Source organism: Lutra lutra, chromosome 14, assembly GCF_902655055.1.
Source record: "Lutra lutra chromosome 14, mLutLut1.2, whole genome shotgun sequence".
In the NCBI taxonomy this organism is placed as follows: Eukaryota; Metazoa; Chordata; class Mammalia; order Carnivora; family Mustelidae; genus Lutra; species Lutra lutra.
In genome coordinates, this window is record NC_062291.1 from 35,589,700 (window position 1) to 35,610,791 (window position 21,092).

General features: G+C 49.6%; 1 protein-coding gene and 1 long non-coding RNA gene across 16 annotated transcripts in view; both read right to left on the reverse strand.

Moving 5' to 3' along the window:
- CAMK2G (calcium/calmodulin dependent protein kinase II gamma) overlaps positions 1-21,092 on the reverse strand; it is a 53,689-nt gene that overhangs the window by 14,987 nt on the left and 17,610 nt on the right. For 8 of the 15 annotated variants that reach the window (XM_047701592.1, XM_047701599.1, XM_047701588.1 and 5 more), the window contains exons 4-13: positions 18,931-18,985; positions 17,999-18,064; positions 15,445-15,517; positions 15,198-15,300; positions 14,679-14,762; positions 13,958-14,052; positions 13,230-13,352; positions 10,128-10,211; positions 9,849-9,891; positions 5,163-5,206 (exon numbers count right to left, since the gene is read on the reverse strand). In XM_047701592.1, the coding sequence (XP_047557548.1) occupies positions 5,163-5,206; positions 9,849-9,891; positions 10,128-10,211; positions 13,230-13,352; positions 13,958-14,052; positions 14,679-14,762; positions 15,198-15,300; positions 15,445-15,517; positions 17,999-18,064; positions 18,931-18,985 (770 nt within the window). Of the gene's footprint in view, positions 1-5,162; positions 5,207-7,204; positions 7,268-9,848; positions 9,892-10,127; positions 10,212-13,229; positions 13,353-13,957; positions 14,053-14,678; positions 14,763-15,197; positions 15,301-15,444; positions 15,518-17,998; positions 18,065-18,930; positions 18,986-21,092 lie in introns of all 15 variants that reach the window. The other 7 variants (XM_047701598.1, XM_047701589.1, XM_047701586.1 and 4 more) reach the window with 1 other exon arrangement.
- LOC125084357 (uncharacterized) lies at positions 153-5,156 on the reverse strand. The gene is made up of 2 exons (XR_007122614.1): positions 793-5,156; positions 153-639 (listed from the first exon to the last, which is right to left on the reverse strand). It is a non-coding gene; the product is annotated as an uncharacterized LOC125084357 (long non-coding RNA).

The following is a 21,092-nucleotide window of genomic DNA, read 5'->3' on the forward strand; positions in this document are numbered from 1 at the left end:
ATTTATAAAGAACCACATCTCACTTTTATTTACAAATTAAATATTTATTTAAAATTGGAAGCCAGAAAAGGATTCAAACCTACTTTCCACACTTAAACAAATATTCAAACAGTACTTAAGGAAATGGCTATATCCCTTTTTCTGTTTGTTTGTTTTTTTTCTTTTCTTTTCTTCCTTTATTACTTTTTTAAAGACTGGATGGCCATTCTGGCCTGGGACGAGCAAAATGCACTAACTGTCCTCAGCTAGGGGCCTCTCAGGATCTGAGAGTCTGTGGCCCCTCCAGTTTTGTCCTCGCAAGTGGCTGTCATTCTTCTACAGACCCTGGGTCCCTGTATCCACTCTCAGAGAAACCGAATCAGAATCTGGAGTCCTTACACTCGAGAGCACAAAGTGGACTCAATGCTCAAACCAGGGCTAATGTTCCAGCATCTTGTGAAAGCTTTTGGACAGCTAGGAGGAAACTTTCCTACAGACCTTAAGCACCAGGAACTGGGAAGGGAGATGCTGGGAAAGCAAGGTGTGGTCTCTAAAAGACCCAGGCTGCTCACAGGTCAGCATCTTCTGAGCAAACTCACAGGCCTCCCTCATACACACGGGTCATCACCTTGACCTTCAAGAGAGTCCAGAAAAGTTGAACTGCACACATCTTGCTTTGTCGTCCCCCGCTACCTTTCGCAGCACTTCCGTCCAACCATGCCATTCATTGTTATATACACATTCCCCATTCTAAGAGGTTCTGCAGCCGCATTAAGAGCAACTTGGAAAACAAAGAAGGGGAAAAAATAAAACCCATCCATAATCCTACCTCTCTTATTAGTCTTTTTTCTTACATAATTTAAAAATATCATTATAAGCTATATCCAAGTTGATGCCTTACTTTTAAAACAAATAGTATTTTGATTTTTATTCTGGTTCTCAAAGCAATGCATGGTCTACATAAAAAAGGTAGAAAACACAGAAAAATATATAAAATAAAAGTTTCCCAAATTCCCATCACCCAGTGAAGTTACTATTAACACTTCATGGGGTTTCATCTATCCACATAATATATACTGAATATAATCGACAAACATATTGTTTTTTTAAACAAAATTTAGATGACAGTGTACATACTGCTTTATATCCCATTTTGTCCACTTGATATAAAACATATGATTATATAGTCATGAAAAAATTAGTAACTCTGTAAAGGTCTAGTAAATGGGTTTCCTGTAATTATTTAGTCATTATCTTATTGACTTTTGAAATCGTCTCCAATTTTTTTCAGTTAGAGATAATGTTATGTTGAACATCCTTCTGCTTTCAATTTTTCCATATTTTGAATTATTTCTATTTTCTCCTAAAGTTCATTTATTTTTGTAATCTCTACACCCAGTGTGGGGCTCAAACTCATGACCCCAAGATCAAGAGTGGCATGCCCTTCCAACTGAGCCAGCCAGGTGCGACCTTGAATTATTTCTTTGGGAGAAATTCCCAGAAGTAAAATTAAAGGGTAAAACCAGCAGGAATAATTTTACAGCTTTTGACACGCAGGCTGTTTCCGAAAGGGCCATTGCAATTTACTCTACTATCCCAAACTTAAGAGTCAAAATATGGAGGCTCATTTCAACTTGCATTTCGCTGATACTGGTGAGGCTAAACCTCCATATTTGTTAACCAGTTCTACCTCCTCTTCTCTGGGTTGTCAGCGCAACTTCTCTGACCATTTGTCTGCTGGGCTTTAGAGGGAACTCTTGTTTGCTAGGCAGAGCTTTTTGTAGAAAAATAATATTAACCCTTCCCATCACACTGCTGTGAATATTTTCCTCAACCTGTTCTGGCCTTTCAGTTTTGGTTGGTCATTCCCTTCTTAAACTTTTGCATCTTTGCCTTCGTTCCCACCACTATATTCAAAGTCTTTTCTCATGCACAAAACTCGCTGAGTGCATAGCAGGGTCAGACACTAGCTTCCCCATACATGTTCTTGTTTGAAGTGATTTATTTAACCATTTGCTGGCCCTGCCCTCATCCTTCTCAGTGCTCTGTAAGGTCCAACACTGTTGCACACTTCTGTTTTTCCCCCACCTTTTCTGTCTTTTCTGTTTCCTTTGATGACTCTTCTTCTTCCAGCCTCTCAATGACAGATGGCCCTGAAATTTTGTCTTTACGAAACACTTAAACCTTCACGCACTTTAGATTCATATGGGAGAAGGGGAGTATTATTAAAATTCAGATTTTGCCTCCCACCCAAGTCTTCCTGAATCTGAATTCCAGGCTGGACCCTGAGAGCTGTATCTTTTTAAATTAGCTCCTTACACTAATATTGCATGGCTGCACCTGACACTCATCCCTGGGGCCAGCCCTCTACAAAGTTCCATCAGAAACCTATCCTTCAATGGCTCCTTTATCCATATTTTCACCACAGTCTTGGCTGTTACTACTTTATTTCAGGTCCAAAATAGTGAAATTTATCTTATTTATCTAATTTTATTTCACAAAGTAGTGAAATCAGTCTTTCCTTCAGCCTTTCAGAGCTACTGAAGTTCCCAGAATCATTGCAGTTTCAAACCTCTCTATCTTACGCTATTCCCTCTGCCTGGAATATTCTTCCCCCTTTCCTGCTCACTTCAACCTAGCAAGATCCTTCAACTCAGTTTAGAGGCCATCACCTTCGGGAAGATTTCCTGTTTTGGTATGAATGCTGGTATCTGTTCCTCCAGGGCCCACCCTTAGCACACCTCCTTTGACAGACCTGCCCGGAGCATGCAGCACTGCTGGTTCCCCTGTCTCTCCCCTTTAAGGTCTCTGAACACCTTAAAGGGTGGATTATGTCGCTGTCTTCCCAGCTCCCAAAGCATGGAACCGGCTGAGGGAGTGAACTCATGGAATTCATTCACACGAGTCCCCATCAGCATGTCCAGTGCTGACCTCTTCCCTGGGCCACCTCACGTACTTCCCAGCACCTTAAAAGTCCTCTCCCCACAGATCTCCACCTGTCTATTCATCTCAGGGGGTCCAAGTAAAACTTTTGCTGTCATCATGGGCATTCCTTCACAACCACTCCCATTTCTAGCTGAGGTACCGCCAATCCTTCCAACATCCAAGGAGCTTTGACATCATCCTTGATGGGTCTTTTCTAACACATCCGGTGTGAACTTTGACACATCTCTACGGGGAGCTAAGATCTAGTCAGTGCCTTGCATCCCTGGTGACAGCAGGGCCAGTTCTCCATAGGTAGGGCCTATTCCCGTAGGTCAGTGCCTGGGTTCTTCTGGTGGTTAAATATTTTCAACATCAGTCCTTTCTATTTCTAACCACCTTTTCTTCACTCTATGCCCAGGTTACAACAAATCCTAATTGAGACCTCTGTGTCTAGTTCCCACCCTCTTCTATTCATCCTTACACCCTCAGCCAAATCCTTTGAAACCATTGCTCTCACCATAGCTTCCCTGCTCAGTGGCCTACATTTCCTGTGGTCTGACACACAAACCTCCAAACCCACCACCCAACCAGACCAATCCAGCTGTAATTTCGACATCCTTCCACCACAAACACCATGTTCCAGTTGGGCAAAGAACATCAATATATAGAACAGAAACCATAAAAATATTTTGTTGCTTTTAAGTTATAGCAGGAACACCTTCTCCTTTTAAAGAAAACGTGTACAAGGTAAAAAATGAAAGGTGTGTCTTTCCACCCCGTCCTCGCCTCCAATCCCATTCTCTCGAGGCAATCGCCGACTGGGCTCCAATCTTCCTACATCCTTTAAGTTTTCTCCAGTAAGTTTTTGCCCAGTAGTTTCTTGGACGGAGCCATGCAATGTAGGGTCCAGTACCACAGACCAGTCAGTGCTTAGCTGATTCCAGGTGTGTCCAATTTCCTCTTCAATTAACCTTGCGACTTCTCAAAGCTAGATGAAAACTACATCAACCTCTTCTCTTCTGGCGGGCCCCTAGAACTGAGTACAGCACTGGGCCTCTGACAGGAACTTATTCAACACTTTGTAAAGTATAACTGATTCTAGCTTCTTTCCTGGATAGAAATATGCAAACGCTTTCTCCAACTAAGCCTGGCACCTTTTCCTAACTTGGTTCCACCCATTCCAGTTCACGTCCCTATTACTGGGAGGCTGCTAGTCACCCCCAGATCCATGTCAGCTGGTGTGTGTGGAGCTCAAGCTCCCCTCCTTGGTGCAGAAGCACACAGAAGCAGGCATGCAGAGAATGAGGGAAAGAGGAAGGAGAGCAGGGAGGGGAATGGGGCACAAGTGTGTATCTCAGCTGGGGACAGAAGATCCTGGGGAAAGGCCCAATTTAAGCTTTTGTTGGAATATAAAGGTTTGGATAATTTCACCGTTTGAAATACTCGATGGTGTAAATTGGTAGGCTTCAAGATGGTACAGACTCCTATCCAGTGCCCTAGCCCCAGGACCCGTTCTGCCCCCAAAGCATTTACAGAACACTCTGGGCCCTGTGAGGACCCCTAGCCACCTCTCCTTCCCCTTCACCAAGCAGCCACCCCCACTAGGGCTTTCTGCTGGTCCCCATGGGACCCCGTTCTCTCCTCTTCTGTGATCCTACAGGAAAAGCTCCCTCACCAAATGGGAATGAGCTGTGATATACCACCTCTTTTGCTTGTTTCTGAGGAGCCTATGCCTCTAGAAAGTTTAAGACACTTTTCACTTAGTGGCATTTGAGCTGGGTTCTGGAAGTGCTTTGGAGATAAGACAGAAAAACTAAAAGGATAGTGGCTTCAGGTTCCGAGCCCTGTACCCTGAGTCAACCAGGCCTACTTTGCTTTCATTTCATATAAAGGGTCTGTGCTCCAAAAAGAAAAAGGAAAAAAGAAGATTACCCAAATGACCTCAAAAACCCTGAGAGTAAAGTCGTGGAGAGGAGGCATGTGTCTGCCGTGAGGTTCAGGACTGAGCTCTAGGAAACCAAAATTTAGATCACTTCCCCTGAGTCTTTACGTTCAAGCTAAGGTCAAAAGAAACGCATCTTTCTTTTGCCCTCTCAGGCCAATGGAACCTGCTGTTCTGAGCACAAAGGTTTCTGGTTTTAAAGCAGAAAAGCAAGGATAGGAAGGTTCCTGGGGGAAAGGAGGAACAAAGCTAAGAACCCCCCACAGAGATGTAGGGAGAGAGGCCAGTCTCGGGCTACAGGGATGCAGACACCTACCTTGACACCACCGTCCGACTTCTTGTTCAGTAGGCTTTTGGCAGCTGTGAAAACAAAAAGGAAAATCAAGCCTCTTGCATTGTACGCTCTCCCTAGCCTGAAGTCTGGCAGCCGGATCCACAAGAGTCTGCTGTGTCTGACAAGGGGGCCAGGAGTCTCCTGAAGCCCCTGGAAGAGGCCCTTCCTGGGAGCCCCAAAGCAAGAAGGGCATCTCAAGCTGCTTCAGACCCTCCGGGTGGCACCCCAGGATCTCTCCTGCCACAGAAGAGGACAGGGACACACTGCACATGGGAGGAGAAACCACATTCAGTACAGGAGCTGCCTGGGGTACTGGGAACTCTGCCTTCAACCGCTTCCACCCACGTCTGGAAGCAGAGTGCCAGGGTGAAAAGTGAGGGCTCCGTCCCTAGATGCCACGGAGTTCCTCAGAACGGCCAAGCTGGAAGGATGCAAGACATCTCCTGAGAGCTCTTAAGAGAGTGTCACAGTTCACGAAGGAGACCAGACGTGAGGACAGACAGACACAGACACAGAGACCAGGACCACCTACAGGAGGGTTTTGCCGGGGGGGTTGAAGCCTTGACTGGGCAGGTCCTCACCAGGATCACGGGGTCCTATCCACCCCTCTTTCCTCAGTCTACTCTCTGGACCCACTGAGCAGGAAAGGCTGGGCAGAATAGCGAGGTATTAAATGGATTCTAGCCAGGCACAGGAAGAGGCTCAAGGCTGATGGGCTTTGTGTAGGAAGGCTGGTGACACCTGCTGGTCACCAAAGCCACAGGAATGTAGCAGACAGTGGATGGGGGAGTCTGGGAGGCACAGAGCCCAACTGTCTGAGCCACCTGGACTTCACTGGCTCTATCAGTTGCTCCCAGTATGACTTTGAGTGAGTTACTTAACCTCTCTGAACCTCAGTTTATCTAGAAAATGGGATAAAATAGGGCCTAGGTAACAGGACAGGGGTGGGGACCTAAGGGGACCATGCATGAAAAGCACTAGGCAGAGTGCTTGGCATGTAGCAAGTACTCACTAAGTGTAAACCATTGTCACTATTACTGCTGCCGCTCTTCCCCTCAGGTGGCGATTCCTACCCAAGTTGGGGCCCATCTCTCTCCAGTGAGAACAGGGATCCCTCCCTCACAAGAATTCTAACCTCCCCAAATGGCCTAGGATCCTATCTCCAGTCATGCTGGGGTGATCTGAAACTTATTTTTTTAATGTGTTTACTATGATGCCTGACCACCTACTGTGTTAGGTACTTTATCAGAGTTCAGAACTCTGGCTGCCCATTAGAATCACTTTTGGGGAGCTCAACAAAAATCATTATGCCTATCCCATGCCCTAGGGGTTCTGATTTTATTGGTCTGGGATAGAGGTGTCCGCATTAGGACGTTTGACAAACTGTCCTCTACAGGCAGGAATGAGAGCCTTTGACATACATGATCTTAACCATCGCCACATTATTTATTAGCGCCACCAGAAAAAGGAGGAAACGGAGGCTGGGAGGGTTGACGAGACTCGCTTGGGGTGTGGCAGGGCTAGGATCCAAACCCAGGGACGGCTCTCCCCACAGCTTCTACGCTCCACAGCCTTTCAGAACTGGAGGCCTGCAAACGCCAGACTTCACAGTTTCGAGGGGCACGGCTTCCCCTGTGGGTCTCCCAGCAGTGCTGAAGTTGCCTACTCCTAGCACTGGGCAGCTCCAGCCACGCCCAGGACGGTCTCTGGGGGGCTGCCACTAGCCGCAGCCCTCAGGCAGGCCAGGCTCTCGGCCGTATGGAGGAAAGCCTCCTGCTGCCCAGCTCCACGTCCCCAGGCTATTGCCTCCTGAGAGTTGGCAAGCGCCCAGCATGCACGGCTGGTTAGGGGGCTCTGTGACACCAATGCGCTCGCAGATGCCAAGTTAGGTGGTCCGTCCGGCATGCCCATCTCAGCCCGCAAGCATGGGACTCGCCTCCCTGGTGAGCGGGCCTGGCATGCTGGCCCTCCTGGTGGGGTGGCAGGGAGCCGAGGCAGGCGGTCAGGGGACTCATGCCACGTACCTTGCCCGGCCAGGCCGGCGGCGCTCGCGGCAGGCGAGGCGGGGGCGGAGCTCTGCCTGCCAACTGAGGGGATACAATCTCTCAGTGCACAGAGCTGCCGCAAAGCCACAGGGGCCAGTCAGCAGCGAGCATGCCCCAGCACGAGGCGCGGGAGCCGCTGGCCGCCCACGCACAGCAGGGCCCAGGCGGCGTGGCCAAGCCAGCCGAGCTGGGGGGAGCGAAGGCGCCAGGGGCAGGCTGAGGAGCAGGTGCAGCCAGCCCTGCAGCAGTCTGGGGGCCTGAGAGGATGGGGTTCGGTCAGGGTGTAGGGATCACCACAGCTCTAGCACCTGGTCCGTGAGCGCGTAGGGGAGGGTCTACAAGGGAGAGCCTGAACTGGGGAGAGGCGGGGTCCTTTCTGAGGCAGCCGAGCCCTAGCTCGAGGCTGTGAGGAAAGGGAGACTCAGCTTCAGACCTGCCCTCTCTAGGGGACCTAAATGATGACATTATCAGAGAGCCCTTTCCTCTGGCCATATTCCAAACATTTGGGGCCCACGGAGGGCACATGGCCCTCATGCAGCTAAGTTCACTGATGGGCCCCAACTCCCTATCCCTCTCCTAATCTTCCAGTTCCTCGGAGACATGGTTTGCTTTCCTTCTTCAAGGCAGGTAGCCAGGACAGACAGTTTTTCTCAGCCTGTACTTCAGTATTCCAAGGGTGAAGATGCCAAGAAATGAGCCTCCAGAAAGAAAACAAAAGCTGCTGAAGCAATACATTCTAGAAGCCCTGATTCCACGATTAGCCAACCTGCTAGAGTCCAGATTGCACCCCCTATTTGGGGTAGACTCAGGAAACAGCCTAGTTCATGCCTTAAAAAACACACACAGGTGCTCTTCCTTCTTGATTTTATACCTGGTGACACCTCTTTCTAGAGAAGCTTCTAGAGATAGGCTCCGCCCCCACCTGTTCCAGAGTCAGGGCAGCAGAGGGCATCCTATAATGCTTGCAGCACTTTGCAGCACTTTTTCAGTCTCCTCTGACCCAGGGCAAAGTGAGCTCAAAGGCAGACAAGGTCTGGGCAACGAGGACAGGAGGAGGCTTTTTTAGGAATGAGTGAAAGTGCTTTGTCCTCACAGAGAGGCCAGTCTCCTGAAACCAGGATACCAGTTTCCTGAAATGGAATGGAGGTGGGGGAGGTTGATGTGGATGGAGGCCATGGGACAGGGCACATGCTACTGATTTCCCAGTCTAGAAAAGAAGTAGTAGCCTATTATGATACTTCTTTCATTCGGAGATACAACAGATCACCCTCCTAGTTGGGCACAGAAATGCCCTCAAGTGTCCTCTAGAAAGGCTCTCACACTTCTGAGAAAGTAGAAGCTTCCAGTAATTCTGAGGACAAGCCTGATGTGGAACTACAGCTCCATCTCCATTGGAGGCAGCCAAGCTGTGCCCTCCTGCTCTCATTTGTGAGAGTTGAATCCATAGCAATAGTCTTCCCCTCATGGATACCCACATAAGAATGAGCCCCAAACCAGGAGCACAGGGGATGGACCTGAGGTGGGACACGCCCCTGGCACACTCACCAGTCCTGCCCCTCTGGTGCCTGGCGGCTCTTGCTTCGGTTAGAGCTCAAGAAGCCCTATGACTTCTCACCTGTGGTATCCTCGGACCCAGGGCCCTTAGGTTACCCTGAACCAGCACAGACAAACCCCTCAAGCTCAAGGGAGCGACCTTAGCCCAGGGCGGCTGCCATACAATCCTGTTTCCCTATCACTGTAGAAGGAAAGCAAGGGAAGGAATCCCACTATGAGAATGAGAGAAGGGAGTCTTCAACCAAAACAGTGGGGCTGGAGGGTTGTGGGGCTGGAGGGTTGCAGGGCTGGGGAGGTTGGGTGGGGGGTGGTGGGCAAGGTGGGAGGAGACCTTCTGTCTTCAGTTAAGTTCTGACATTAACCTTTTCCTCACAGAAAGCCGCTCTGCTTCCCTACTGAGGGCAAACAAGATGGGGGTATGGGGTAGGGTGGGTGGGTGGAGTGTCTTGCATCTTAAAACGAAAGGCCAAGTGATTTACAAATGACTGGTCCCAGCTCCCCCAATTTCCCTGTCAAATTTAAGTAAGTTGCTTTCCCTCCATCCTGCTGCTCTTCCTTCACTTTTACAGCTAGTATCGCAAAGCATATTACAAGCACAGTCTCTGTAAAATGTTTAAACATCTGGAAAAATTTCTATTAGTCATCTCCACTTAGACACAGTGAAGTAGAGATCGTCCCAGTAGACAAATTAATGGTGGGTGAGAAGATTCATTACACCTCATCTCTTTCTTTTCCCCAGCCCACTGTCCAATACCCTATCGACCGGCTAAAATCCTAAAGCGCTGAGAGTCTTTAGAGAATTAAAGAAGAATCCCCAGGGGCAAGGGAGATGGGAGGCTGGGCAGTTTACTCCTTGGGAGGGTGTAGGGAATAGAATTCATCAATGTGAACCCAAGAGAAGTCCCCCAGAATGTCAAGTTGTAGGACCCAGCAGCAGCAGCCCCCTCAAAACAGGGTCTTCTTCATCTTGGTCAAGGTGTTGCCTGAGACACCCAGCACTGGGATGGCAACACCCCATTCTGACCCACTCACCTCAGTAGAATTAAAGTGCACGGCTGGGGAAACATACCTGAGAAGTTTCTGGAGACAAGCATGGTCGTGAGGATGGCACCCTGGGGAAGGAAGAGAGGCTTGTGAATTCAGCTGGACTCTAGAAAAGCAAAAGTTAGGCAGAGGGCAGCTGCTGACCAGAGCTTCAGGCCCTCAGGTCTTTGGGGGCCCCCAACAGGTATAACCTTCCCAGCTCAGCTCCAGCCACAAAGGGGGCTTTCTCTTGTGCTGGGGTAGGGGGTGGACTGTCAAAAGCTATGGTTTCAGGATGTCAGCAGCCTGGAAAGGCAAGACTCACCTTCAGTTTTCTCCGAGCATTGAACTTGCGCAAGCACTCCACGGTCTCTTGACGATGCATCATGGATGCCACTGTGGATCGTTGCTGGAAGCCAAACAGACAGGCCTGTGAGCCCTCCAGCCGGGCCCCCTGCCCCTCACCCTAGTCCCAGCACTGATGGCTGTGTGCTCAGCCGCCCCAGAGTTGATCTGAAGGTTGAAATGAAGTCATAGTTGTGAAAATGCTTTTACAAGAAAAGCACTACCCCAAACTCAAGGTTATTTAAGGACAACAATCCAAACACAAAAACACCACGGAGAATTGATGCTAGAGGAGGAGGGTGCGTGAGACAGCACTCTCCCCTTCCTTGGGAAATGGAAGCTATGGAACGGAAGAGAGTATCCTGTGTGTTGTGATCCCCATGCAGTCACTCCTTCAGCAACTGTTTACTGAGCCCCTACTGTGTGCCTGGGCCTCTCCTTAAAAATTTAAAAACTCCCCTGACTCATGACCTTCTCTGTATAATGCCATTTCTTTCTCTCTTCCTCCTCATGCCCTCTTCACCTCACTGAAGAAAGGTTTCAGTCTCTCACTCCACTGCATCTGTTAGTGAAATAATGAAACTGGGCTTCAACTGGTCAGAGTCCATGGAATCTTTCCCATCTTTATCAGGGACTCTGTGGCATCTGATTACAGATGCTCCCTTACTGAGACCACCTGTTTCTTAGGGTCTCTTGCTCCTGAACCTCCTTCTGCCACAGAAGTTCTCATTCCCAGCCTCCTTTGCTGGCACCTCTAACTTTGCCTGTCTTTACGTGCTGGTGTTCGGTGGCTATTCCTTCTCTTACTGAAGCAAATACAAGCCCGTAGGGAATTCGATCCGTGTAAAAACAATCCCATTTATTTCCACACCACCCACACAGAAATGACCACAACCTGCATTTCCAATTTTAACTTCTTTTCTAATTTCTGGAACCACATTTCTAACTACCCAACTGATGTCTCCAGCTAGAGGTCCTCAGACACCACACTCAGTCAAACTAAGATCATCATCCTTTCTCACAAACTGGCTCTTCCTCCGGCTTCCTGAGTCAGTAAATGGCACAACCTTTGCTTATTACCAACTCAAAATCTGGAGGTCCCCGTGGGTCCCTTGCTCTTCTTCACTCCCTAAATCCAACTGGTCACTAAATCCTTTTGAGTCTACCTACCAAACATGTCTCAAATTTGTCTACTCCTTGCCACGCCACCCAGGCTATCACTACCCTTAGCTGAGACCTCATCTGGTCTTGCTCAGGCAATTACAACAGCTTCCTGAACTCCCTGCCCCAGCCTCCTCTTAAGTTCCACTATGTACACAGCTTCCAAAGTGACCTTTCTTAGCTGTGTATTTCATGCCCTCTTTGTTTTGTTTTTAATTTATTGATTTAAAAAAAATTTTTTTTTTAGATTTTATTTTACTTATTTGTCAGAGAGAGAGAGTGTGCACACAAGCTGGCAGAGCAGTAGGCAGAGGCGGAGAGAGAAGCAGGCTCCCTGCCGAGCAAGGAGCCCAATGCGGGGCTCAATCCCAGGACCCTGGGATCATGACCTGAGCGGAAGGCAGCGGCTTAACCAACTGAGCCACCCAGGCGTCCCTGTTTTTAATTTATTTTTTTAAAAGATTTTATTTTGGGGGCACCTGGGTGGCTCAGTCAGTTAAGTGTCTGCCTTCTGCTCAGGTCATGATCTCCAGGGTCCTGGGGTTGAGCCCCACACTGGGCTAGGGAGCTCAGCGGGGAGCCTGTTTCTCCCTTTCTCCCTTCACCTTCCCCTGCTTGTGCATGCTCTCTCTCTCTGTCAAGTAAGTAAATAAAATCTTTAAAAAAAAAGAGAGAGATTTTATTTTTTTCTAAGCTATCTCGACACCCAATGTGGGGCTCAAACTTACAACTGTGAGATCAAGAGTTGTATGCTCTACCGCCTGAGCCAGCCAGGCGCTCCTTTGTTCCCTCTTTAAATCCCTTAAATGGTTCCCTATGCTTCCTGAATAAAATCCAAACTCATTAGGCAGAAACTTGTATGTCATGGAATCTTTCTGGCTTTGTTCTATTGCATTTTTGTAGGCGTATCTTCATCTACAACTAAACTACTTAACATTCCTTCAAAGTGCCACAATTTCCCATGGCCTTTCACCCTGGCTAATGCTAAGCTCTGCCTGCAGGTTATCATCCTGAGGAACTCCCAGTCAGTTGCCAACAACCAGGATGGGGTCACCTCCTCCATGCAGCCTTCAGTAATCTCAATGCTCACCAGGTAGCAAGAGTTGCTGTGCACTCGTTAGATTCTTTTATGTACTTCTCACATTGCAGAATGGTTGCCTGTTTGAGTGCCTAGCTCCCCAGATGATTTTTAAGGTCTATGGGGGAAGGGACCATGCCTCACTCATCTTTCTATCTCCAGGACCCAGGCAGTGACTAGTACCAAAGAGGCATTCAGTAAACATGGGAAAGGACAAATACATAAATGCATCATGGTTGTCAGAAGGCCTAACTGTAGCATACCCTCTTCTTAGTTTGAAAACAGATACTTCACTTTATAGAATTTTACAGAAGTATTTATGAAAACAGAGTATGTCGATCCACATTGACAGCTGGTTGTGGGGGGCAATTCTCCTAGGGTGAGTTTTTTTTCTTTCGGTCATGAACTTCAAGATACTCTTTTTAACTCCCAGAGGCCCCTTTTCTTTATTTGTTGGATATTGGTCACATTTCTGTTACAGTTGTGCGACAGCTGAGATCTGAATATGTACCCTCAACTTGGCAATTCACTTTGGGTTTTGCCAGCTGCTTTCCATCTTCAACTACCCAGAGTCCTAAAGGTTAACCTAAGTCCTCATTCAAGATCAGAACTAAGTCACACCTGACAAGTGAGTGGGGGGGCAAGATAGGTTGAATCTAATGAGGCCACCTGCTTCCTTGAATCCCTCCGGGGCCCCACCCAGTCCCCCTCCCTCTCTGCTGGGTCCCGGCTCAGGGCCCAGAACAGTCACTCCCTGCTTATAGACAGTAGCTTGGAGAGAGTAAGAGGGCATATTAAGGGCTGACATCCCTGAGCCGCTCTACCTGAGGTGAAGACACTTACACAGACCCACGGATGCTTGAGAGCCTGGTCAGCTGTGATGCGCTTTGCAGGGTTTATGGTCAGCATCTGGTTGATCAAGTTCTTGGCTTCAGGAGTCACCGTGTCCCACTCTGGTGATGGGAACTAAGCAGGAAGAGGGAAAGGAGGCATATAACTTCTGTGAGCCTCACACCCTGAAAGGGAGGCTCTGTCTTTTTACCAGCTCCTATAATCGGGATACTCTGTGCTAGCTAAACCTGCCCTGCCGAGAACTGGGGAGGCTCCGGGGCATCCCAGCACCCGTGTCAACTTAAAGGACTAGGAGAGAAAGACAGAATCACGGTTAGAATGCCAGAATATCCAGTCAGAGCAGGAAGGGGACTCTAACATGTCCTGGTTCAACCCCATCTCCTTACTAGAAGGAAACTGGCTTGACAGTGTGCCCAAGGGCCCACTGCAGTGGCGGAAGCCATGCCACTTCTCACCCCTATGTTGGCGGCACATCACACTTTTCAGGCCATTCTCTGCAAATAATGGATCAAAGAGCTTCAGTGGGCTTCTTGATTTTATAGCTACCAAGAAAGCCTGTGAAAAGAGTTGTTCCTGGGATAGGGTGTGGCAAGAATTGAGACCTGTATGCCTATCCTTGGGTCCTCAAAGTCCCCTGACACTCCCTGTACCCCACAACACACTAAATATGCCCCCTCCTGTGGAAACAGCCCGAACGTCAAGAACAAACCAGTCCTTACATCATAGGCCCCGGCCTTGATTTGCTGATACAACTTGTGCTGATCCTCATCCCAGAAGGGAGGGTATCCCACCAGGAGGATATATAGGATGACCCCTACGAGAGAACAAAGGTCACTGGGGTCAGTCACCGACTCCACTGAGGAACCAAGAAAAGCCACAGAGGGCTCAGCCACCTGGAAAGTCAAGGTTATACCAGAGGTGGAAGTGGCTATCAGCTAAAAATGCTGGCCCCTTCTGCTTTGCTTCCCTCCCCATGTCAGCAAGCCACATCGGGGATGTCTTTAGGCATACCCCATCCTCTAGGTGTGGGTCAGTCCCTCTTTAGGAAGGATGCAGCATAGGGCATCTGGGGGGCTCAGTCAGGTAAGCCGCTGCCTTTAGCCCAGGTAATGATCCCAGAGTCCTAGGATCCAGTCCTGCATCGGGCTCCTTGCTCAGTGGGGAGACTGCTTCACCCTCTCCTCCCCATTCGTGCTCTCTCTCTTGCAAATAAATAAATACAATCTTTAAAAAAAGGAAGGCTGCAGGATAATCCAGGAAATACTTGGGGAGGAACGTGTGATGACAACAGACATCCCAGGGGCCCTAGAGCCAACACCATGACTTCACAGACACCAGACACTTGTGGGGCCCCCAAGGAATAGCGATGCCTCTTTCTCACCATCGCTGGAAGTTGAGGGCCCTTAACACCAAAAAACTGAGAGTGTGGAATGGGCTTACCGCACGCCCAGATATCCACAGGTTTTCCATAAGGATCTTTCCTCAAGACCTCAGGGGACAAGTAACCTGGGGTTCCAGCAAAACCTGTAGCAGAAGAGAGGGCAGAGGCACACTGAACCTGCTTTTTCTCTTGTTAAAACCACATCAGCAATCTTCCTCCAGGTCCCTCCTCGTTCCTGCTGTTTTGGGTATATAAGCTCTCAGCACATGGGCGGCCTGAGAGACGCAGACTGGGTTTCTTGTAGTGCTCAGAATAAAATCACAGGGCAAGTCCGAGTGCCTACCAGGAACTCCCATTTCTCCCCAGAGGCAGCAAGAATGCGGGCTGACAACGGCTAGACTCACTGCACTGAATCACTTAGGGCCAGGGGACACTCTGTACCCTCCCCCCCTTCTCCAGTCTCTGAGGAGACACGGGGGGCCGTGAAGGGTCTGGCTTCCAGTTCTGAAAGAGGAAGGCAGATCAGGAAGAGGAGGAAGGGCGGGGGCCACATTCCAGGAAGACAGGGTCACTCTTACCAAACCAAGCCTGCTGCTCTCCCTGTACTTCGATGGCTAGGCCAAAATCAGCCAGCTTGACGGCGGCACCCTTGCATTTACTCGCCAGCAGCAGGTTCTCAGGCTGTATAAGGAAGAGAAGACCTCGTGAAGCACCCACTCTCTAGCCCGGAGGAAGCCTAGTTTGGGTCCCCGCAGTCCCATCACCTGCCACCAGGTGGCGCCTACGCTTCACAAGCAGGAGACAAACAGGGAGCCTGGGTAGTACCTTCAGGTCCCGGTGGACGATGTCATGCTGGTGGATGTGATTAACACTCTCCAGAATCTGATGTATACAGTGGCTGCAAAAGCACAAGGAGAAGGAATGTCAGTGCAGGGTTAAGCCACTCATCCACAACCACACACTACAGATGCAAGCACGGAAATCTGGGTTCCAGAGTCACAGGGAATCCCTGAACAACAGCTAAAAGCTTGGGACTCTGGACATCATCTAGTTCAACGCATTGTACAGAAGAAGAAATTGAGGGCCATGCATATTAAGTGGTTTATCAGGGGTCTCCCACTAGATAATGGCTGAGAACAGACTAGAATAGAGTTCACCATACCTCCTTGGACGGTAAAGGCCCAATATCACCAGTCCATTTCCAAGAGACTGGGGACACTTCTGAGCAAAAGATACCATCTAACCCCTTCCTTCTTTTTTTCCCCCTATAGTAACTCTCCTTGGAGAAGAGGCTTGCGGTCGCATCTTAGGAAGGAGAATACAACTGTACCTCAGTTGTTTCGCTGGGGGCACACTCATTCATTTATTTAAACATTTACTGACTACCTCCAGGCACTGTGCTTGGGACCACACAGACTCTGAAGATCAGTAAGACCCTGTGCCTGCCATGAAGTTTATCATCTAGTAGAGGAGATAAGACCTTTAAGAAACGATGTCCTTAAGAAGGTTCCAAACAGGGCAACTGAGGAGGATCTGGTAATGATTTTTGATAGAAAAAGATAAACTAACCCAAGTCACCTACAGCTCCTATTTCTTTCCTTTCCTTTTCCTCTCTTTTCTTTTCTTTTCCTTCTTTCTTCCTTTCTTCCCTCCCTCCCTCCCTCTCTTTCTCTTTCTTTCTTTTCTCAAATAGGCTCCACACCCAATGCAGGGCTTGAACTCAATATGTGGCTTGAACTCACGACCTCGAGTTGATATGGTCCATCAACAGAGCCAGCCAGGTGCCCTCTCTGCCATTTCTTTAATCAGGCTGCCCACCTTCCTAAACATCTGGCCACACTTGCAGTCAGACTCCTGGCAGGGAGCATTAGCGATCTAGAGCAAGGGTAAAAATTGGGGGGACATCTGGTAATACCTGGAGACATTGCTGGCTGTCACAATTAAGGTGGAGATGCTAGTGGCATCCAGTGGCTAGAGGCCAGAGATACTTCTAAAACTCTATAATGCACAGGAGGGGCCCTCACAACAAAAAGTTAACTGGCCCCAAATATCCGTAGTGTTGAGGTTGAGGATCACTGGCCTAGAGAACGAGGCCCCTGTTCGCAGGTACTAGCATGTGTGTGGAGCAGGCTTGTGGAGGGATGCTGGGCTGGTGACCTGGACCTCTGACTCCTCCTCTAAAATCTGATTCTCAGGCTTTCACAAGAGCCAAGAGGTCTTACTGGGCTCCTGGAGGCTGAGGCTCAGGCCTCCTTTCAAGACACAGCCCATGAGTAGGCCAAAGAGACTTTAAGACTGAGCTGAAGAGGCAAGTCTCCACAGAAATATATAATTAGAACAGAGCCAGGCTAGCAGGGAGAGTCTTCTGGCCAAAAATGGCAAAAGTGCGAAGTGTCCCAGCAGAGCCAGGCCAAGCCCACTGGTACAGTCACACACCACCCCTCCTCTCCCCCTAGCCAGCTCGCCCTCCTCCCCGCCAGGCTCCCAGAGCTATCACCGCCTCCTCCTGCCCCGAAGTCCAGTCCTCCCCTGCTGGCAGTGGAATTCATCTCCCCACTTGAGAATTTTTCCTGAGGCTGAAGCATCTGAAGTTGATCAGCAAACACTGACCTCTCAGAGTTGAGAAATTTGTGAGGAAGCTGTACTCCCCCACTCTCTAGAGGCAGCCAGAGCTGCCACATATGCCAGATAAGCTGCAGGCAGGATGATCAAAACCAGGTTGTATGAACATCACCCTCAGAGAAAACTTGGGGCCGAGGGAGGAGCCGAGGCAGGAAGGACCGGCCACACAAACACCCCAGAGCTGTGGTGTGGGCGGAATTCTGCCAGGGCTTCCACAGGGGCGGCTGAGGGCTGAGGGATGTGGCCAAGGAACGGTTCTCCAGCCTGAGGAGCCCCACATCAAGGCTGGTCGTGGTGGTCAAGAGACTAAGGGATTCAGGCTGGAATCTCTTTTGAGAAGGTTCCTGGTTCATTAGCCCAGATGTTTACACTCCTTCAGAACGCAAACCATGTTTCTTCCATCTCTGGAACATTCTCAGGGTGCCCTGCACACAGTCAAATTGGTCAGAGAAAAGAAGCAGGAGTAGGAGGGGCCCTTGGGCAGGCTGGCAAGTATACAGCAGTGCAAAGAAAAGGTATTTCTGGGGTGAAGGGGTAAAGGAGGCTTGTAAGGGCTTAGCAAAAAAAAAAAAAAAAAAAAAGGCTCTAACTTCTAACATCACCCATAAAATGCAGCTCAGGTCCAGCTGTGTGGAACCTTTGTCCAGAAGGGAGCTCTTCTGATCTATATCCAAAGACTCTTCAAATAGGCCCAATGCCTGCCCCACCCCCCCGAAGTGGCTGAGACTCACAGTGAACTCAAGGGCCCTTGCCTAACCTGGCATCAGCTTCACTGTAGTACTCTCTGGCCACGATGTCTTCAAACAGCTCCCCGCCAGTCACACTGCAACCAACAGACAGAGAGCGTCAGAGGAGGCAGGTCAGGGGGCCAACCCCAGCATCCAGCAGGCAACAGGTTACACCACGGAATAGCTTTTAAGGAAATCCCAACTCCCCATGCATTCCTTCCAAGAGCCCAGAAAGTGTTTCATCCTTCAATGACATGGGGCTTCTCCTTGGGGTAACACGGCCCCTCCCTTCCTCCTGCACATGTCTCTGCCTATAACCCACAGATCAGCTAATACTCAGGCAAAGATGAATATACAGGGATCTAAGAGAAAATTGTCAACCTACTCAGAAAGTCATAGCTTTATTTGAGACCAATATGAATACTAAGATATGCAGCTACCCAAGAAGGACAGACCTACTCCTAGAGCTGAAGAATAATGAGATCAAGGATCCCGAAAATACTGGAGAGGCATTTCCAGGAGGTGAAGAGCTACTTTTGAGATATTAAACCACAACCAAAGTGGAGGAGAGACCAAGTGGAGTCCAGCTTATGACTAATAAAAGCCACCTTTAATTTCCCAGCATTTTTAAGGTCATGCGAAGAGCTCTATTCTGTTTCTCCACAGAAGACAACACACCAAGAAACAAGAAAAAAAGCGTCTGCACGAGGTGTGCTGCTGAACAGAAATGTGAGCACAATGCCCTCCGGGGTCTCGAGCCCTGGGAAGACCGTGAGGGAGCAATGCAGTCCCCTCCACAACCTGACCATTACCAGAGGAAGGTCAAAATCAAATCCTTTCCCTCGGGTAAAGGAGAGGGGCCTCGGCAGAAGCTGAAGACCCAGTTCAGGTCTTTCTCCAAGCCTTCATGGTGAGCCAGCTGGAGGGAAAGGCCCCCACACCCTCAGAAAGAGGCACTTACAGGTCAAACACGAGGTAGTGAAACCCTTCTTCAGAAATACTGTCATGGAGGCGCACTGCAAGAGAGGAGAGGGGGACAGAGATTAACAGAGAGAAACCTCGGAAACCTACTCCTCTCCTTCTCAGCAACCCCACCCCTGCCCCAGCCTGCCAGCCTCCCTGGATGGTCTTCTGACAGCAGTGAGAAGTGGCAATGTGCCCATCACCACCCCACCCCCAAGGCAAGGTGACATGGCCACAGAGCAGAGAAACCACCAGACCCCGGGTCCAGTGCTCCGGCTGCCACTTCGGACTGCCTCAGATGGAGGCAAGAGAGAGGTTTGTGGCTAAGAAATAAGACAAAACAGAGAAAAGCAGGAACCTTCCCAGAGGGGCTAGTCCTGGAGAAGGAGGTCCTGGGACCTGCTGTGTGATGGTGTAATTCGGGGCAAGAGTGGGGGTGCCTGAGGGAGGCTGACCATGGAGGGATAGAGGATGTTAAGACCGGAGGGCCCGAGAGCCCTTCCACAGGAATAGATGGCAAACAGGGAATTAAAGGGCAGGAAGGAAGCTGGAAAGGTAGCGTCCAGCAGGAAGGCGTGGGGAGTGAGGCTAACGATGGTGAGGACGGGAGGCAACATGCAGACTAGGCAATGACAACAATCACTGTTTATTCGGTGCTTCTTACGTGCCAGGCCTGGGGTTAGGCTCTCTGCAGATACGACTTATTCTACAAGGATTTACTGAGTGCCTGCTGAGCATCAGACTCCATGCTAGATGGTGGGGTTCAGGAAGGACACAGGGGGTGTCTCTGAGGAGTTCATTTTTCTGGACGACCACCCCGAGAGGAGGAGTCCTCCTATCCTACAGATGAGGACAGTGGAGGCTCAGAGACATTCGTATCTTACTGAAGGCCAAAGATGCAATAGGTCAAGATATAAGTCCAGCTCTTTCTGACTCCAAAGATGGGTCTACACCACTGCTCCCTCTAAGAAATGTGGTGAAGCCTGCACAGCCAGGCACCAGAGCAATGGAGCCTGGGAGAGAGACTAACCACGAGTGCAGCTGCAGCAGCAGCATGGACGGGTCCCGGAGGCCCCGGCACCGAGCAGACTGGGGCAGCTCACCAGCTGCAGGAAAACGCTGGCAAGCAGAATCCCTTCCCACTCCCCGCCTCCAGAGCTCCTGGGCAAAAAACCAACCTAATGTCTTCCGAGGTCTCCTCTTCAAGCTTCTGCCCACAAAGCCACCTCAGGCTTAAATGCCAACCCCTGAGCACCATTCTCATGCAAACACAAGGCGATACTGTGGCAAGGCAGTCCCTGTCCCTTCCCTCACCTGAACTCTCCTGAAGGGGAACCTCTATTTGACCTTCACGCCAGCCCTTGGCATTTTCAGGAGCACCTCACAGAGCACTTTAGGAATGGCCTGACACCAAACCGACCCGCAAAGTTCTCAGATACACGGGAGTCACCATGTCTCTTCCTTGGTGGACCCAGGCTGCCAACCGCCCCACACAACAGGTTCCATTTCTGGTGTCAGACTGTTTCCTCAGGACTGGGGTGCCTTCCTGCAGCCTCTCCCACCACAGCAAGATCACAGAAGACAGGCCCTTGGCCATTCCTGCAGCTCTGTGGTTCTCAGCCAACAAAAATGAGGACTTGGGCCTGACAGGGCTGGATGGAGGGCCTAGCGACTGTTGACGCTTCCTACTGCCTGCTTTATTTGATCTGGTCACTCAACTCTGATCTGGTTGCCCCAAATTCCACCCCCAGCTGTGATTTATCAATGACATCAAGGGCAGGGGGTACTTCAAAAGCTCTCCTCCTCCAAATGTTCTCTCCGATACTTGGGCGAGCAAGTTCATACTTCTCTAGGCCCCCAGATGACAGAAGGAAGCTACAGTCAAACCCATCCTTCCTTCCCTCCCCGCCAATCAACCCAGGCATGCTCAAGTGAGCTCCCTCACAGCCTGCCAGCCCCCTCCTCACGTGTGCTTCTCTTGTCTAAGTCGGAGTTACACACGGGAGTCCTGTTGCAGCTGCTGCTCCCTTGCTTCCAAAAGGACTTTCCATTTAATTAAAAATTTGCTATTAAAAAGCATTAAAGTGTGTAATACAAATAATCCCCTGGAAATCAGCTGTCCCAGAAGCTAAAGACCAGCTTCATTAGGGAGGTGACTAA